The 17608-nt window shown below is 46.8% G+C and overlaps 1 protein-coding gene across 1 annotated transcript in view; it reads left to right on the top strand.

The window, feature by feature from the left end:
* LOC129033000 (succinate dehydrogenase [ubiquinone] flavoprotein subunit, mitochondrial-like) overlaps positions 1-16263 on the top strand; it is a 28397-nt gene extending 12134 nt beyond the window's left edge. Inside the window, 8 exon segments of the mRNA XM_063661430.1 lie at positions 1662-1830; positions 3001-3196; positions 6871-7017; positions 11010-11171; positions 11385-11496; positions 11732-11862; positions 13718-13831; positions 15915-16263. Coding sequence (XP_063517500.1) covers positions 1662-1830; positions 3001-3196; positions 6871-7017; positions 11010-11171; positions 11385-11496; positions 11732-11862; positions 13718-13831; positions 15915-16001 — 1118 coding nt within the window. The 3' untranslated portion in view covers positions 16002-16263.
* The last annotated feature ends 1345 nt before the right edge of the window (positions 16264-17608 follow it).

Below are 17608 nucleotides of genomic sequence, written 5' to 3'. Positions count from 1 at the left end.
ACCCCATGTGACGTTCAGCGTTGGGCTCGGCCCACATGACCACTGAGGGAGCTTGTCGTGGGGAAGATGAGCTCGTCTTGGGGACAACTGACAGTTGAGGTTACGAATGTGCGATTTGGAGACATGAACACAGAAATGACAGTTGAAGCCTTGAGTTTGGGGGTGGTTCTTCAAAATGAGTCAGAGAGAGACACACACACATCTGCCTCTCGTTTGAGGTGACTCATCCTGGACTTTTCTGGGTTGCTTTTCTGACCTGTGGACGATGGAGACCCCTGAAGTGGTGGTAAAGAACCAGACCTGTGTCTTCTGATTCTCTTGTCAGTGTCAGCTTTCTGATCCCTGGAAGGGATGAAAATAAGAAATGAATTTGTTGTAGGTTTGTTTTTTTAAAATTTGTTTAGAGATGGGGTCTTGCTCTGTTACGCAGGCTGGAGTGCAGTGGAGCAATCTTGACTCACTGCAGCCTTTGTCTCCCAGGCTCAAACGATCCTTCCACCTCAGCCTCCCAAACAGCTGGGACTACAGGCATGTGCTACCATCTCCAGCTAATTTTTGAGGGTTTTTTTGTTTTTGGTAGAGACGGGGTATCACCATTTTAAGCCCAGGCTGGTCTCAAACTCCAGGGTTTAGGCGATCCTCCTGCCTTGGCCCCTCAGGGTGGTGGGATTATAGTCATGAGCCACTGCACCCGGCCTGTTGTATTTTTTATTACTGTTTTTAATCAATAAAATGTCACTGAGCCCCTGAATTCCCTCTGTAATTTGCTTAGAGCTCCACTTCTCATGCTTTGTCTTCAATATGTGAGAAGTAATCCACAGAAAAAAGAAGATTGAAACTTAGAAAATCAAAAGGCAGGTGAGATGCAAGAATCACATTCTTGTTTTGAAAGCAAGATTGCCCTTTTTGTACACTAATAAAAATTGTAGCTTTTGGAATACATTTAGTTTAGGGTTTTTGATCTCCTTTGTTAAAATTCGAGAGCTTGGCACGCCCTGTTTCTCATCACACTGAGGAGTCACAGAGCCGCTGTTTGGAGCACAGACCGCCGGACTGCCCAGGTTTGGGTTTGAGCTGTGTCCTCAGCTGCATGACTGGATGTCACCAAGCGTTAATTTGCTTGTCACTGAGAAACAGGGTCGTACTACCCAGAGTTGTTGTAAGACTTAAATGAGTTTAATATGTGGAAAGCAGCTAGAACTGCCCATAGCAAGTGCAGTGTAAATATTAACTAAAATAATCATTATTACTGTCCTTGCTACTGTTTGAGTAATTTAGATATGAATTCTCCAAGCTAGTATTCTTAACTAGTCACCCCAGTATCATAGTGCAAAAGAATGTTCAAAAATTAAAACAAAATTTGAGGCATCCAGCGTACACCGGACTGTAATCAGAGTATTGGCCAGAGGTCTGTGGGCCGGCCTTTCTCCTCTCTGGGGACGCCACTCTGCCCCAGCCTGTGCTGCAGCTGTCAGCCTTGTCAGTGCTTTTTGTTATCCAGACTTTCTACTGTATCTTAACTGTTCTGTCTATTCAGTTTTGCATATACTGCCTTCTGCATATCTTTTTCCTCTCTGCCCCAAAAAAATCTTAAAAAAAATAATGCATTTGAAATAGAGACCTAGCAATTGTTAGGTTATAAATGTGTGTGGTTTTTGCAGGCACATATGGTGCTGGTCGTCTCATTACAGAACGATGTCGTGGAGAGGGAGGCATTCTGATTAACAGTCAAGGCGAAAGGTTTATGGAGCAATACGCCCCCGTCGCGAAGGACCTGGCGTCTAGAGTTGCGGTGTGTCGGTCGATGACTCTGGAGATCCGTGAAGGAAGGTGTGTGTGATTTACCACCAGCATTGTCTGAGTGGGCACACGGGCTGGGGTTGCTTCTGTGAGTTTCAGCACCGCTCGCCCTCACCTTCGGGTGCAGGCACACGTGCACAGCCACCTCTCTCAGCTGCAGGCAGGCGTCTGTTAGTCTGTGATATTTTCCTAAAGACCTACATTTTGAAAATTTTAGCCAGTTTCTTTCTCAAATCTGTGGAACAGAGTGTCTCTTAGTGTGTGTGAGTATGTGATGGAGTATGGGGGAGAGAGACACACACCCAACCTGAAGTCAGTGTGTGAGCCTTGGGTGTTGTGTCTGATACCCACAGATGTTTTTCGGCAGCTTTCAAAGTGTGTGGGTTATTTGGCTTTCAGTAAGACAATTTGCAGCTTTTTCATTACCTGACCGTGTTCTTTAATGTAATGACACTTGCTAAATATCTGCTGGTATGGCCTTTAGGGGTTTTACATTTTTATATTAAAAAAAAAAAAGAAGTCAGATGGTTTTTTGGAATATGGTGGCCCTCCGTATCCATCGGTTCCACGTGTGTGGTTTCAGCCAACTATGTATTGAAAATAAAATTGCATCCTTACAAATATGCAGACTTTTTTTCTTGGTCATTGTTCCCTAAACAACACAGTGTAACAGCTATTTATGTAGCATTTACATTGTATTAGGTACTATGAGTAATCCTGGAGTTGCTGTAAAACGTAAATGTAAAACTTTAAATAAGGATGATTTAAAGTATGGAGGAGGATGTGCATAGGTTATATGCAAATTCTCTCCCATTTCATATTAGGGACTTGAGCATCCACGGATTTTGGTATCCGTGGGGGTCCTGGCACGGATACGCAGGGACGACTGTATTTGGCATAGAGGCCTTTCTGATGCTCTTACCAAGGACAGCCGCAGCAGGCTGTGATCCCTGAGACGAGTGTGAGTTCAGTGAGGGCAGAGTTTTTGTTCTGGTTCTCAGCTGTGTCCCAGCACCTAGGATTGTCCCTGGCACACAGTAGATGCTTAGAAAAGATTTGATGACAGGGTGACCATACATGAGGGGAAATTTTGCTCAGTATCAAAACATGTTGAAACTCACACTCTTCCAAGATGACGTATTCTCAGGTCTCCTGCCGTTGCCGTTCTCTGCCTTATGTGATGGTGTCCTGTCTTACCAGAGGCTGTGGCCCTGAGAAAGATCACGTCTACCTGCAGCTGCATGACCTACCTCCAGAGCAGCCGGCCACGTGCCTGCCCGGCATTTCAGAGACAGCCATGATCTTCGCTGGTGTGGACGTCATGAAGGAGCCGATCCCTGTCCTCCCCACCGTGCATTATAACGTGGACGGCATTCCCACCAGCTACAAGGGGCAGGTGATGGTGCTGGCTCCTCTCCCACAGCTGGAAAGAAGGCTGGGACGACGGGGCCCACCTTGCAGTTGTCTCTTTAGATCTTAGAGGAAAAGACAGATGTTTTCTTCAAGAAAGTACTGTATTGTTTTCTAGATCGCACTTTAAATTTCTATTACTGGAGGATGGAAGGGGCTTAATAATTTATTCCTCCTTAGTAAACTGTCATAGATACATCATTTGCAGCTTTTTCCATTTTATAATTACTTTCCTATATGAGCTTGTGTTATTTCTAATGATCTTGTACATCGAGGGATCTTTATAATTCCTATTTCTAATGATCTTATACATCGAGGGATCTTTATAATTCATACCTTTGAGTGGTTTGCGGTTCACACAGAGCTTGTCAGTCACTTAGCCTCCTTGTTGGGTGAGGTGGGTGGAAGCTGCTACTTTCCCTGCGTAGATGAAGAGGTGAACAGGGGGTAGAAGAGTCTGGAACATCAGTCTCCCCTGCTGGTGTTCCTCCACCTGCTGTGCTCCTGGGTCTGAGCCGGAGCACAGGTGGTGAGGGCCTCGGGAACATGGGACACGGGGGACAGTCGCAGATGCTGACATTGGAGGTCCTCTGACCTGCTTGTAACAGCAGGTGCTCAGGGGCAGAGGGGAAAACTCGGGGTACATTCGGAAGTTTCCCTCTGAAGAAGAGTAGCTATGGTCCTTACTTCCTTCTTAGATATGGTCTTTACTTCCCTCTCTTTTTTTCTTGGACGTGAAGACTCGCTCTGTCACTTAGGCTGGGGTGCACTGGTGCAATCTCAGCTCACTGCAACCTCCGCCTCCCAGGTTCAAGCGATTCTTCTGCCTCAGCCTCCCGAGTAGCTGGGATTACAGGCACCCGCCATCATGCCTGGCTAATTTTTGTATTTTTAGTTGAGACGGGGTTTCACCGTGTTAGCCAGACAGGTCTTGAACCCCTGAACTCAGGTGATGCACCCGCCTCAGCCTCCCAAAGTGCTGGGATTACAGGCATGAGCCACCGTGCCTGGCCTATTTGAGAAGGCGCAGGAGGTTACAGTCTTTTTTCTTTTTTTTGAGACAGAGTCAGCCCAGGCTGGAGTGCAGTGGCACAGTCATAGCAGCCTCAACCTCCCGAGCTCAAGCAGTCCTCAACACCTCAACCTTCAGAGTCCCAAGTAGCTGGGACTACAGATGTGTACCACCACACCTGACTAATTGTAAAAAAAAATTATTTTGTAGAGTCAAGGTCTCACAATATTGCCTAGGCTGGTCTTGAACTCCTAGACTCAAACCGTCCTTCTGCCTCAGCTTCCCAAAGTATTGGGATTACAGGCATGAGCCACTGCACCCAGCCAGGTTACAAAGCTTTGATTTGTTACTAGAAATTTGCTTAGTGATCATATAGAGGTAGTCTGGGTTTTTTCCCCTAGAAGTGATTAAACTGAGAAATCCAGAGATTATATGGTGGTAATGTTGAGACTAGATAGAGGCTGGTTGGGGATCTTAACAGTTAAGGTGACATTTCTGGGGTTAAATTTTTTTTTGTTTAATTACTTTGCAGTCATTATTTTCTGCTTAGAAAAAGCACTATTAGGAAGTTGTTATTTTTAGGGGAAGTTCATTACCTATTACTTGCCTGATAAAAATCACTTATTTGCAATGAAATATTTAAAATAGTTGGCATGAATGAATGTGTAACTTCTTGGTACTTAGAAAAATAATCTAGGCCATTCTAAAAACAAAGTACAACGAACCTCCATTAGAGGAGAAGGGCTGACTTAGAGTGAGCAGGATTCCCACCCTCTATGGACAGATTGGATTTCACTTGCTGGTTTTCTTTCCTTGATAGCGTCAAATAATGTGCAGGAAAAGAAATACCGTGTGTGGGAGTGTGAGTCTTATGTGCACTAAGAACAGGACAGTTAGCATCACTCCCACCTCCAGAGAGCTTCACGGTGGTTATCCAGCCTCGTGTGCTCAGAACAGTGTGAGGTGGATGAGGCACTGGTGGATGTTTGTGTGGCAAGGACGGTGGGACCCCAGGCCCACGTTCTTCCCGTTAACTTTCTCTGGCATTAACTGTTTAGCATCATTTCTGCTGTTTTTATAGAACAGGTGCTTTTTGCTTTTTGTATCGACTCAAGTGAAATAAAAACTAGCACTGCTGTAACTTATAAACATGCCCCCTTTTATATCTGTAGTTAGAAAGGTACAAATAGTATTAAAAGGGTAGCTTACTTCAGACACTGTGTCTCTGTGGATCTGACCACAGCTCGGGAGGCCAGCACACGCAGAGCTGGTGTCTTATCCCAAGCTGTTGCTGATCATCCGCGAAGGCGGAGTTCAGGTCCATCGTTCCTGACGCCACAGGTTGTGCTTGTCTCCTTCCATAGCCCTGCACTTTGTAGCAGTGAGGACTGATACCACTTCTCTCAGAGCAATGTAGAAATTTTGAGCTTCTCTTTCTTTGAAAATGCAGAAAAGAACATTTTGTAAGAATACCCTATACTTTATATCTGAGAAACCGCTCACACATGCAGCATCTCACACAGAATGCTGTGGAGTCAGACTCAAAAGGCTGCACACCTGTGGTTCTATTGATAGGACATTCTGGAAAAGGCACATCTCGGGAAGAAAAGGGATTGGTGGTTGCCAGAGGCTGTTTCCTGATTGTGCTGAGACTTAGAGACACAGCTCTGTGTGTGTCAAAATTTGAAAAACCCTACATTAAAAATATTGAGTTTATTTTACTGTATCTTTATGCTTTAATTTTTAAAAATGAAAAGGAAAGAAAAATGCTTGTAGCATCACTACTTCTCCCCCACCCCTCCCCCCCAAAAAATACATATATATATATATTTTTAGACATAGTCTGCCTCTGTCACCCAGGCTGGAGTGCAGTGGTACTATCAGGTGCACGCCACCACATCTGGCTAATTTTTAAAAATGTTTTCTAGGGACAGGGTCTCCCCGTGTTGCCCAGGATGGTCTTGAACTCCTGACCTCAAGTGTTCCTCCTGTCTCAGCCTCCCAAAGTGGTTACATGCATCTATACGTGTGTTAAAATTGGTAGAACTGAGGCTGGGTGCAGTGGCTCATGCCTATAATCCCAGCACTTTGGGAGGCCAAGGCAGGCAGATTACTTGAGCTCAGGAGTTCGAGACCAGCTTGGGCAAGGTGGTGAAACCCCGTCTCTACCAAAAATACAAAAATTAGCTGGGCATGGTGGCTCACACTTGGGTAGTCCCAGCTACTTGGGAGGCTGAGGTGGGAGGATTGCTGGAGCCTGGAAGGCGGAGGTTGCAGTGTGCCGAGATCACACCACTGCACTCCAGCCTGGGCAACAGAGGGAGGAGACACTGTCTCAAAAAAAAAGAAAAAATAAATCGTAGAACTGTCCACCGAAAGAAAAAAGTCAATTCTACTGAAAGATCAATTTTTAAAGCATTATAAACAAAAGGAAAAGCAACACCAGCAAGCCTAGAAGCATTTGAGCAGACCCTCAAGAGACCCACAGCCTGGTCCCGTGGAGAGGCGGTGGGCGGGGCAGGGCCTGTTTGACTCCTGCGTTTCATACCTCCTGTCTCCTGCATGTGTTACCTGTTGAAGAAAATATATATATAATGTTATTAAAAAAAAACTTTAAAATTTTTTTCATGACATCTTGGAAACACAAGAGTTGCAAATCTTGGCTGTGTACAGTGGCTCACACGTGGTCCCAGCACTTTGGGAGGCCAAGGCTGGTGGCTCACCTGAGGTCAGGAGTTCGAGACCAGCCTGGCCAACATGGTGAAACCCCATCTCTACTGAAACTACAAAAATTAGCCAGGTATGGTGGCATACTCCTGTAGTCCCAGCTACTCCAGAGGCTGAGGCAGGAGGATTGGTTGAACCAGGAGGTGGAGGTTGCAGTGAGCCGAGATGGTGTCACTGCACTCCAGCCTGGGCTACAGAGCAAAATTCCATCTCAAAAAAAAAGAAATTGCAAATCTTGAAGTATAGGTGAGAGCACATAAGAGTCCAAATCAGCAGGTGACTTTCAAGCACACAGCAGCCACCTTCCTCCCCCTGATGTGAAGGACAGTGGGGTGGCCGGTCCCTCGGGACCACCATCTGGAAGGTGTCTTCTTTTTCCCTTATTGGAGTGACATTTATATACACTTAATGTATATAAATTTGTATACATTTAGTTTTTTTTTTAAGACAGGCTCTCATTCTGTTGCCCAGGCTGGAGTGCAGTGGCGCGATCTCGGCTCACTGCAACCTCCACCTTTCGGGTTCAAGCAGTTCTCATGCCAGATAATTTTTGTGTTTTTAGTAGAAATGAGGTTTTGCCACGTTGGCCAGGCTGCTCTTGAACTCCTGACCTCAAGTGATCCACCTACCTCGGCCTCCTAAAGTGCTGGGATTACAGGCGTGAGCCACCGCACCCGGCCTACATTTAATTTTTTAATTTTAGAGATGATTTCTAGTTTATTCACTCTAAGATCACTTAATGGATATCTACTGTGTGCCAACAGTTTTGCCTTCTATGTTTGTTCTTTAAAATTGGCCCCAACTCAACAGATGGCCTCAGATATAGGGTGGGCTGGCAGTGTGTTAGCTCAGGAGGCTTACACAGTTTCCAGGCTCCTTGAGCGGCTATGCTACATATTTTTGTGTCGTTCTAAATCCATTTGGTTTTTTAAAACGGTTTTTAGAAGTTAAATTCTAGCTTTTTTTGTTGTTGTTGTTTTAGGAGATAAAGTCCCTCCAATTAAACCAAATGCTGGGGAAGAATCTCACGAATCTTGACAAATTGAGATTTGCTGATGGAAGAAGCATAAGAACATGGGAACTGTGACTCAGCATGCAGAAGGTAATGGCCTGGACTCGCTCTGGAGTGAGCAGGCTGGCTGCATACCTGGCCCTGCACTGGTTTTGTTTTTTTAAAAATAGATCTAGGGGGATGCAGGTGCAGTTTTGTGTGGATGTACTGTGAGGTGGTGGAGTCTGGGCTTTTCATGTACCCGTCACCCAAGTCGTGTGTGTTGTACTCCGCAGGTAATCGCTCATCCCCACCCCTCCCACTTTTTGGAGCCCCCAGTCTCTGTTAGTCCATTCCGTGTGTCCATGTGTACTCACGGTTCAGCGCCCACTTCCAAGTGAGAATGTGTGGCACTTGACCTTCTGAGTCACTTCACTTAGGATAGTGACCTCCCGTTGCATCCGTGTGGCTGCAGAAGACATGATTATGTTCTTTTTTTATAGCTGAGTAGTATTTCATGGTATATAGGTACCACATTTTCTTCATCTGGTCGTCTGTTGATGGGCACTTAGGTTGATTCCATGATTTTGCTATTGTGACTAGTGCTGCGATAAACATACGAGGCTGCACCAGTATCTGGAGGTGAACAGCAGTGGGACCTACTCCTCGCTGTATCAAGAACATGAAAGAGACCAGAAGTGCACTTGTTTTCCACATAGAAGGTCAGCAGGCTAGGGCAGAATTAGTGACTGCTTAGCATCCAGGACAGCCTTCTGTGGTTCACTCGTGTGTGCTTGGGCGTGACCTCCGTGCCCTGACCGTCGCTGCCTGTCATGGATGAGTCACAGCGTGGACCACCAGAGAAGCTCAGTCCCCAGCAGGGCCGCTTTCTCTTAGAGGTTTCCTGGAGTTCAACACAGCACTGGTGCTTACATCTCAGGCCCAGATACTGATCATGTCATCACGCCTGGCTTCCAGCAGCTCGGAAATGTCTTTAAGCTGGACCTGTTGCTGCCCCTAAATATACTCAGAAGAGTGGGAGAGTGGGCGGTGGGTGGAAAGTGATCTGTGCGGTCTGTGCTGCTGGGAGTCGGTCCAGTAGGACCGTCCGTGATGATGGAAATGTTGAGTGTTTGCTGTCCAGTATGGCAGCCATTAGCCACGGAGGCTGTGGAGAACCTGATATATAGTCAATCTAAGAAACTGAATTCCTCTAATAACAAGGATTCTTGTCCAAGAATGAGATCTCTTGTCTACTATTTGCAAGAATTTCTGTGTATTTTCTAAAAAGAAGTCCACTGCTTTAGTCCTATTCTGAAAGGCATTTGGTGTTAGACACGAGAGAACAGGTTCCCTGCCGACATTTTCAGAGGCCTGTGCCCTTCAGTCTTCAGGTGAGGCTGGGCTTGAGGGAGGCTTTGTGGAACGGTGAGAAGAACAGCGTGACTAAGGCACAGAAGGCTGAGTGATGCCCTGCAGTGGTTTTGTAGGGTGGGAGGGCAGCTGGGAAAGAAGGAACCAGTGCATTAGAGAATGGGAACACGCCTTCGGATATAGAAATGGCAAATCTGAGATAGTTTGAAGTGAGAATACTAGAAGTGTCCCCACCAAACAAGGTGTGTCTTGGTGCCTGCTGTATCCCAGACTCCGTGAGTTGCTGGAGTCAGCACTGAACAAACAGAGCTTCCTATGCCTGTGGAAATGCGTTTCCTTGGGGGAAGGGATTTTTCTGCTGATTCTGGCTATTAATAGTAACAATCAAAAAAAGAAATGAAGTAAATTTCTGGGAACAGGCCCCCAAATGTGGCCATAACCTGGCCCCAAAACTGGCCATAAACAAAATCTCTGCAGCATGTGACATGCTCGTGGTGGCCATGACACCCACGCCGGAAGGCTGAGGGTTTACTGGAATGAGGGCAAGGAACACCTGGCCCACCCAGGGGGGAGAAACCTCTTAAGGCGTTCTTAAACCACAAACAATAGCATGAGCGATCTGTGCCTTAAGGACATGCTCCTGCTGCAGATAACTAGCCAGAACCATCCCTTTATTTCCCGTAAGCAATACTTTTAGTAAGTCTTATCACTGGCTTGCTGTCGATAAATAAGTGGGTAAATCTCTGTTCGAGGCTCTCGGCCCTGAAGGCTGTGAGACCCTGATTTCCCACTCCATACTCTATATTTCTGTGTGTGTCTTTAATTCCTCTAGTGCCGCTGGGTTAGGGTTTCCATGACCCAGCTGGTCTTGGCAGTAAATATTGAAAAGGAATAGATACAGTTGCCATTATTTACAGATATAATTTCCAAAAAACTTCCAGAGAAGAAACTGAAAAACTAACAGAAACAAAACAAGAATGTAGTAAGGTGTCTGGATAAGAGATTTGTATGTAAAAATCAGTAGCTTTGCAATGTGCCAGCAGTAATCTGCTCAGACATCAGTAAATATCTCGTTCACATTTCAAACAAAAAATTAAAAATGCCTTGAAATAATGTAACCAGAAATATGAATAAAGGATATGAAAACGTGGCTGCTAAAGGACATGAAAGAATGTAATACTAGATTCTGAGATGCAATTTTTTTCATTTGTTCTTCCTGAAAAACCATTAGGTTGATGTGCATTACAGTGTTACGATTGTGTATGAGTCTAAGGAAAATCAGACGAAATGTCCAAATTAAACCATGCAGGTGCATTGGTAGAGGAAGAGACAATTAGGGTCAGTGGAGCAAAGCACAGTTAGAGGGAGAAGCAAGGAGGAGGAGGGATCACGGAGGTGGTGCCTGTCTGTCCCACAGGAAGCAAAAGCTGATGCCCGTTTCCCAGCATACCTACAGTAAACTTCAGGTCCACTGCGTAGCACATTTCTAGTCATGGTAAAACTATGAAGGAACTCAGTGTACAAGGAGCTTCTACAAAATAGGCAGAAGACAGTAGCCAGATGGGCCAAGGGCCCCAGCCACCCACGCCCTCCCTCTCCTTGAAGACCTTCGGTTCCAACCCCACCATCAGCAGGGCTCTGTTCAGCTCCTCCTTGTGTGTGTCACCACAGGGCTGCTGGCTCATGTCACGTTGACCACCAGACCCCAAGTCAGGAGTCCCGCCAGGGGTGTGGGGAGGCAGTGCTGCCTGGTTGGCTGTGGAGCCGTATGGAACATGGTGCCTCACAGGCAGTTGGCTTGGAGTCCTGGACCCTGGCTGTATCCCGCTGGAAAGGATGTGTGTGGGTCTAAGATATGTATGTAATAGAAACATTTGTTTATTCAGAAGCTTTAGTCAAAACTTCATTTTTAAGTTCAGAGTAATAAACTCATAGTCTACATTTCCTAATTTTTCTGTTTAATTTGCATAAATAAAATGAAATGCAAAACAACAGGTTTAAAAGTTAAGCAGTTCTTGGTACGGCTGCTTCTATGGATTAAAAGTTTACAAATAATATTTTGTGCCACAGTCAATGCAAAATCATGCTGCCGTGTTCCGTGTGGGAAGCGTGTTGCAAGAAGGTTGTGGGAAAATCAGCAAGCTCTACGGAGACCTGAAGCACCTGAAGACGTTTGACCGGGGTGAGCAGACAGCGGGCTGTGTGCACACTGTTGGGCCCTGCCTTCTGCAGGGTGGGCTGGTGTCTGTCCCGTCAGTGCTGACTTAGTTCCATGCTTGCTGTCTGGATGGGTCCTGGCCCTCAGCTGTAAAGCCACAACCAGTGACTCCATGGACTAGCAGGCCTAGGCTGACAGCTCGGAGGGCCCATGTGACTGGGTCCCTGCCTGCCCCTGATGGAACTTTTTGTGTCCCCAGGAATGGTCTGGAACACAGACCTGGTGGAGACCCTGGAGCTGCAGAACCTGATGCTGTGTGCGCTGCAGACCATCAATGGAGCAGAGGCGTGGAAGGAGTCACGGGGCGCGCACGCCGGGGAAGAATACAAGGTGTGCCTTCTCGTCACGCCCACCTGCACCTGCCTTTTCCTCCCGCCTGGTGGGACTCAGCCCCACCCCTGCATTTTCTCTGCATTTTATTTCGTTTCCCAGAAAGTAAATCCAAAATATGCCTTTTTCCCCCTGGTAACTTTGATCCCTGGATTCTTGCCATCTTCTGGATCACTGTGACCTTTTCCTTGCTTTTGGTCGGCATCCACTGATGCCAGCAGTGGCATCTCCAAGCCAGTGTGCTTTGCTGTTAGAAGGCCAAGGTTAGAAGTGCAGCCAGAGTGGCATGACCAGGAAATAAATGCCAGTTTATTAAATAAAGAGTAAGTCACCGTTTCAGACGTGCCCTGTGGAGGAAATGCCAGTTTACTAAATAAGGAGTAAACCACTGTTTCAAACCTGTCTTGTGGTTTGGAAGAGGTATTATAGAGCCTGCCCTGTGGTTTGATTATAGAGCCTGCCCTGTGGTCACTTGTTCTTCAGATGAACTGATTTTTGTGCAGAGCACACATGTTGGATTCTGCCTGGTAAGAGTTTTTCACATATGATAGCAAAAAACCACAGAAAGGGAAGCTTACGGTGCAAATGCAAGTTCAGGACAAACCACATCAGCAAAAGGACAAAGGCTCCACAAGGCAGGCACACAGGCTGGTTCAGGACGGTGTGTGGGTGGCTAATGTCAGCCTTTCCAGTCAGCCGAACACGGTGAATGGGAAAATCATTTTTATTCACCATGAAATTTTACTGATTTACCCTCCACTAGAATATGCTGATGGCTGTGATCACTGCTCAGAACTTGCTCATCTCATTATACATATTAAGAGTCTTTCCTGCAAAGTATATGAATCCGTGTTTGCCAGAATACAGAATAATAATAAATTTATTATTTTTATTTTTATTTTTTTGAGATGGAGTCTCACTGTCCCCCAGGCTGAAGTGCAGCGGTGCCATCTCAGCTCACTGCAACCTCTGCCTCCCGGGTTCAAGTGATTCTCCTGCCTCAGCCTCCCAAGTAGCTGGGATTACAGACGCATGCCATCATGCCTGGCTAATTTTGTATTTTCAGTAGAGACAGGGTTTCACCATGTTGGCCGGGCTGGTCTCGAACTCCTGATCTCAAGTGAACCACCCACATTGGCCTCCCAAAGTGCTAGGAATACAGGCATGAGCCACTGTCCCTGACCAGGAGCATAAATTTAGTTGGTGACGAGTTTTAATTAGAATAGAAGCCAGGTGCAGTGGCTCCCACCTGTAATCCCAGCATTTGGGAGGCTGAGGCAGGCAGGTCACTTGAGCCCCAGAATTCTAGACCAGCCTGGGCAACATGGCGAAACCTGTCTCTACGAAAATTAAAAAATTAGCCAGGCGTGGTGGTACATGCCTGAAGTACCAGCTGCCCAGGAGGCTGAGGCAGGATGATTGAGCCCGGGAAGTCAAGGCTCTGGTGAGCTGTGATCACACCATTGCACTCCAGCCCAGATGACATAGCGAGACCCTGTCTCAAAAGAAAAACAAAATTTTTAAATACAAACAGGCTGAAAGAAAGGATTGAGGTAGTCTCCTAGTGCATGGAGCAAAAAGACGAAGTATTTGATAAACTCCTAGGTACATAAAGGATGTCTAAGGGAACATGCGGACGTGGATTACTCTGGACTCACTGCTGGCTGCACACCCCTGGCCAGCCATGTGGCCTCTGTGGGTTCTGAACGTGTTGATGGCGCCAACCTCCTGGGCTGAAGTGGAAATGGAATGAGTTCTAGGGCATTTGTCTCTTAGATCATTTTAATGTTTCCTGTGTTTTTTCTGTATTGCTCTGTTAGAGTAATGAGAAATGTGATGGTGTTTCTGGCCTCAGGTGTGGATTAATGAGTTCGATCACTCCAAGCCCATCCAGGGGCAACAGAAGAAGCCCTTTGAGGAGCACTGGAGGAAGCACACCCTGTCCTATGTGGACGTCAGCACTGGGAAGGTCAGTGTGGAGCTCGTTCTCACCACAGCCCAGCACCCACACGGCCCCGCCCAGTTCTGCGGGCTGGCCTTGCTGATGGTGAACGGAGAGGAGCAGGCCAGATTTAAATCAACTCCTGACAGATTTGAGGCACCACTGAAAAAGGCACTCTGACAGCAGTCAGGCTTCGGGCTGGAAACAGAAGCCAGTGCCTGCAGGTGATTCAGAGGAGCCTTAAGGAAGGGTTGCTCCATGGTGTGGGCCAGATGGAAGTCACTGGGCAGGAGCAAGTGTCCAAGGCCTGGTGGCAGGGGAAGAGATGATGATTGTGGACCTGGCGAGAAAGTCAGCATCTGTGGGGTGGGGACACAGCCACTACCAGAAACCAGTCCCAAGCCAAGGGAACCCAGAAGAGACCCCTCCCCTCTCCTCCCATGGGCTGGGCCAACTGGAAGCGTCTGCAGGGGAGCTGAGGGGATGTGGTGCAGCCCTTAGCATCCCTTGGGCACTGAGCAAGCAGAGAAGGGCAGAAATGGAGGAGGGGAACCCCGTCTCTACTAAAAATAGAAAAAAATCAGCCAGGTGTAGTGGTGGGCGCCTGTAGTCCCAGCTACTCTGGAGGCTGAAGCGGGAGAATGGCGTGAACCCAGGAGGCGGAGCTTGCAGTGAGCCGAGATTGCGCCACCACACTCCAGCCTGGGCGACTGAGCGAGACTCCGTCTCTAAAAAAAGAAATTGAGGAGGGGTTGGAGTAAGCAGCATCCTGGAAACAGCCAGCTGAGGGTTTGGTAGGGGAATTGCAGCCTTGTTCCACACAGGCACAGTTCACCCGTGTGGCATTTCCGCTGGGCATTGAGATTCAGAAATAACAAAGATAGAAAGCTTTTACCCTGAAGCTTTTCGTATCTTGAAAGAGATAGTCGTATAATCATTTAGCTGTGTCTGTGGAAGTTACCTTTGGACCCTCACTATCATCTAGTGTGTCTGTGATTCAGGCAGTAGGTCATTTTCAGGATTTATCATGAAGACCGTTTCCTGATAGTGTATAGAAATCACACTTCACTCGCTTAGCACAAGTCTATTTTTAATGTTTCCGGGTTCGGGTTTTTTGTTTTGTTTTTGTTTTTCTGAGATAGAGTCTCATCTCTGTTGCCCAGGCTGAAATGTGGTGGCTCGATCTCGCCTCACTGCAACCTCAACCTCCCCTGGGCTCAGGTGATCCTCCCACCTCAGCCTCCCGGGCACATGCCACCATGCCACCATGCCTGGCTAGTTTTTGTATGTTTGGTAGAGACGGGGTTTTGTTGCGTTGCCCAGGCTAGTCTCAAGTGATCCACGTGTCTTGGCCTCCCCAACAGGCACAAACCAACACGCCCAGCCAGTTTCAGTGATTTTTCAAGAAATACATACTCATTTTAGAAAGTACAAAGAGATTGAAATAAGAGCTCACTAACCAGAGATGACCCATTATGGTTTAAATTTCTTTGTATATGTGCCTACCTTTTCCTGTGTGTGCATATTTAATACACGGCGTGAGTATTCCTTCTCTGAAACCGTTGGGACCAGAAGTGTTTTGGATTTCAGGCTTGTTCAGACTTTGGAATGTTTGCATTATACTTACTGTCTGAGCATCCCTAATCGGAAGATCTGACTCCATAGCACATTTCTTTTGAATGTCATGTTGGTGTTCAGAAAGTTTCAGATTTGGGAGAATTTCAGATGTTTGGATTAGGGATGTTCTACCTATATAAGTATTTACTTTGAAGTAGAGAAACTGGAAGTAGATAATTTAAACATCAAGTGTCTTCGTATAGACAAGGGTTCTCCCACTTTACATGATGGGAGCATTTTTGTAAAGCACTGAGAGTCTGGTACAGTGTCATTTTCATTGCTCCGTTCCACTCTACGGATCTGCCGTCATTTACTGTCCCCTGTTGCGCATGTAGATCATTTTTGAATTTGTTATTGGAAAATACTGCAGCAAATACCTTAAAGTTCACACGCTGTAAATCTACTTTTATAGTTAAAATTTTTCAAAAGGAACACAAGAGATGGCTTTTTGTACATTTTTGTGCTTAACTTACCACTGACTCTTCTTTTCAAGGTCACCCTGGAATATAGACCCGTAATCGACAAAACTTTGAATGAGGCTGACTGTGCCACCGTCCCCCCGGCCATTCGCTCCTACTGATGAGACAAGATGCGGTGATGACAGAATCAGCTTTTCTAATTATGTATAATAGCTCATGGATGTGTCCATGTCATAACTGTCTTTATACACTTCTGCACTCCGGGGAAGGAGGAGTACATTGAGGGGAGATTGACACCCAGTGGCCGGGAGCTTGCCAGGAACCCAGTGGCCAGGGAGCGTGGCACTTAGCTTTGTCCCTTGCTTCATTCTTGTGACACGATAAAACTGGGCACAGCTCTTAAATAAAATAGAAACAAACAAACTTTCTTTTATTTCCAAATCCATTTAAAATATTTTACTGTTGTGACTTTAGTCATATTTGTTGACCTAAAAATCAAATGTAATTATCTTTGTATTCTGTCACATCAAAATCCAGATATTTTGTTGTAGTTTGTTTTTTTGTTGTTTTGAGACAGGATCGATGTAGTGGTGCAGTCTCAGCTCACTGCAGCGTCAAACTCCTGGGCAGTCAGGTGATCTTTCCAACTCAGCCTTCTGAGTAGTTGGGGCTACAGGTGTGCGCCACCATGCTCAGCTCATTTATTTTGTAATTGTAGGGACAGGGTCTCACTGTGTTGCCTAGGCTGGTCTCAAACTGCTGGGCTGAAGTGATCGTCCCTCCTTGGCCTCCTGAAGTGCTAGAATTATAGGTGTGAACCACCATGCCTGGCCTTGTAGTTTATTTCTAAGTTCAAATTAATGTTGGTGCTTTTCCTCCTTTTTTGTTGGCAGATGGTTTACTAGGTGTGTCCTCGATTATTTAAATCAGGGGTCCCCAATCCCCAGGCCACAGATTGTTACCAGTCCATGGCCTGTTAGGAACCAGGCCACACAGTAGGAGGTGAGCAGCCGGCCAGTGAGCATTAATGTGTGAGCTCCGCCCCCTGTCAGAGCATTACTGTGTGAGCTCCGCCCCCTGCCAGAGCATTACTGTGTGAGCTCCGCCCCCTGCCAGAGCATTACTGTGTGAGCTCCGCCCCCTGACAGAGTATTACTGTGTGAGCTCCGCCCCCTGCCAGAGCATTACTGTGTGAGGTCCGCCCCCTGACAGGGCATTACTGTGTGAGCTCCGCCCCCTGACAGAGTATTACTGTGTGAGCTCTGTCCCCTGCCAGAGCATTACTGTGTGAGCTCCGCCCCCTGTCAGAGCATTACTGTCTGAGCTCCACCTCCTGTCAGAGCATTACTGTGTGAGCTCTGCCCCCTGACAGAGTATTACTGTGTGAGCTCCACCCCCTGTCAGAGCATTACTGTGTGAGCTCCGCCCCCTGTCAGAGCATTACTGTCTGAGCTCCGCCTCCTGTCAGAGCATTACTGTGTGAGCTCTGCCCCCTGACAGAGTATTACTGTGTGAGCTCCACCTCCTGCCAGAGCATTACTGTGTGAGCTCCGCCCCCTGTCAGAGCATTACTGTCTGAGCTCCACCTCCTGTCAGAGCATTACTGTGTGAGCTCTGCCCCCTGACAGAGTATTACTGTGTGAGCTCCACCCCCCGTGAGAGCATTACTGTGTGAGCTCCACCTCCTGTCAGAGCATTACTGTGTGAGCTCCGCCCCTGTTACATCATTACTGTCTGAGTTCTGCCTCCTGTCAGAGCATTAGTGTGT

This window comes from Pongo pygmaeus, chromosome 2 (assembly GCF_028885625.2).
Source record: "Pongo pygmaeus isolate AG05252 chromosome 2, NHGRI_mPonPyg2-v2.0_pri, whole genome shotgun sequence".
In the NCBI taxonomy this organism is placed as follows: Eukaryota; Metazoa; Chordata; class Mammalia; order Primates; family Hominidae; genus Pongo; species Pongo pygmaeus.
The sequence above is the reverse complement of the archived record's forward strand: the minus strand, read 5'-3'. Positions and strand labels throughout refer to the sequence as shown.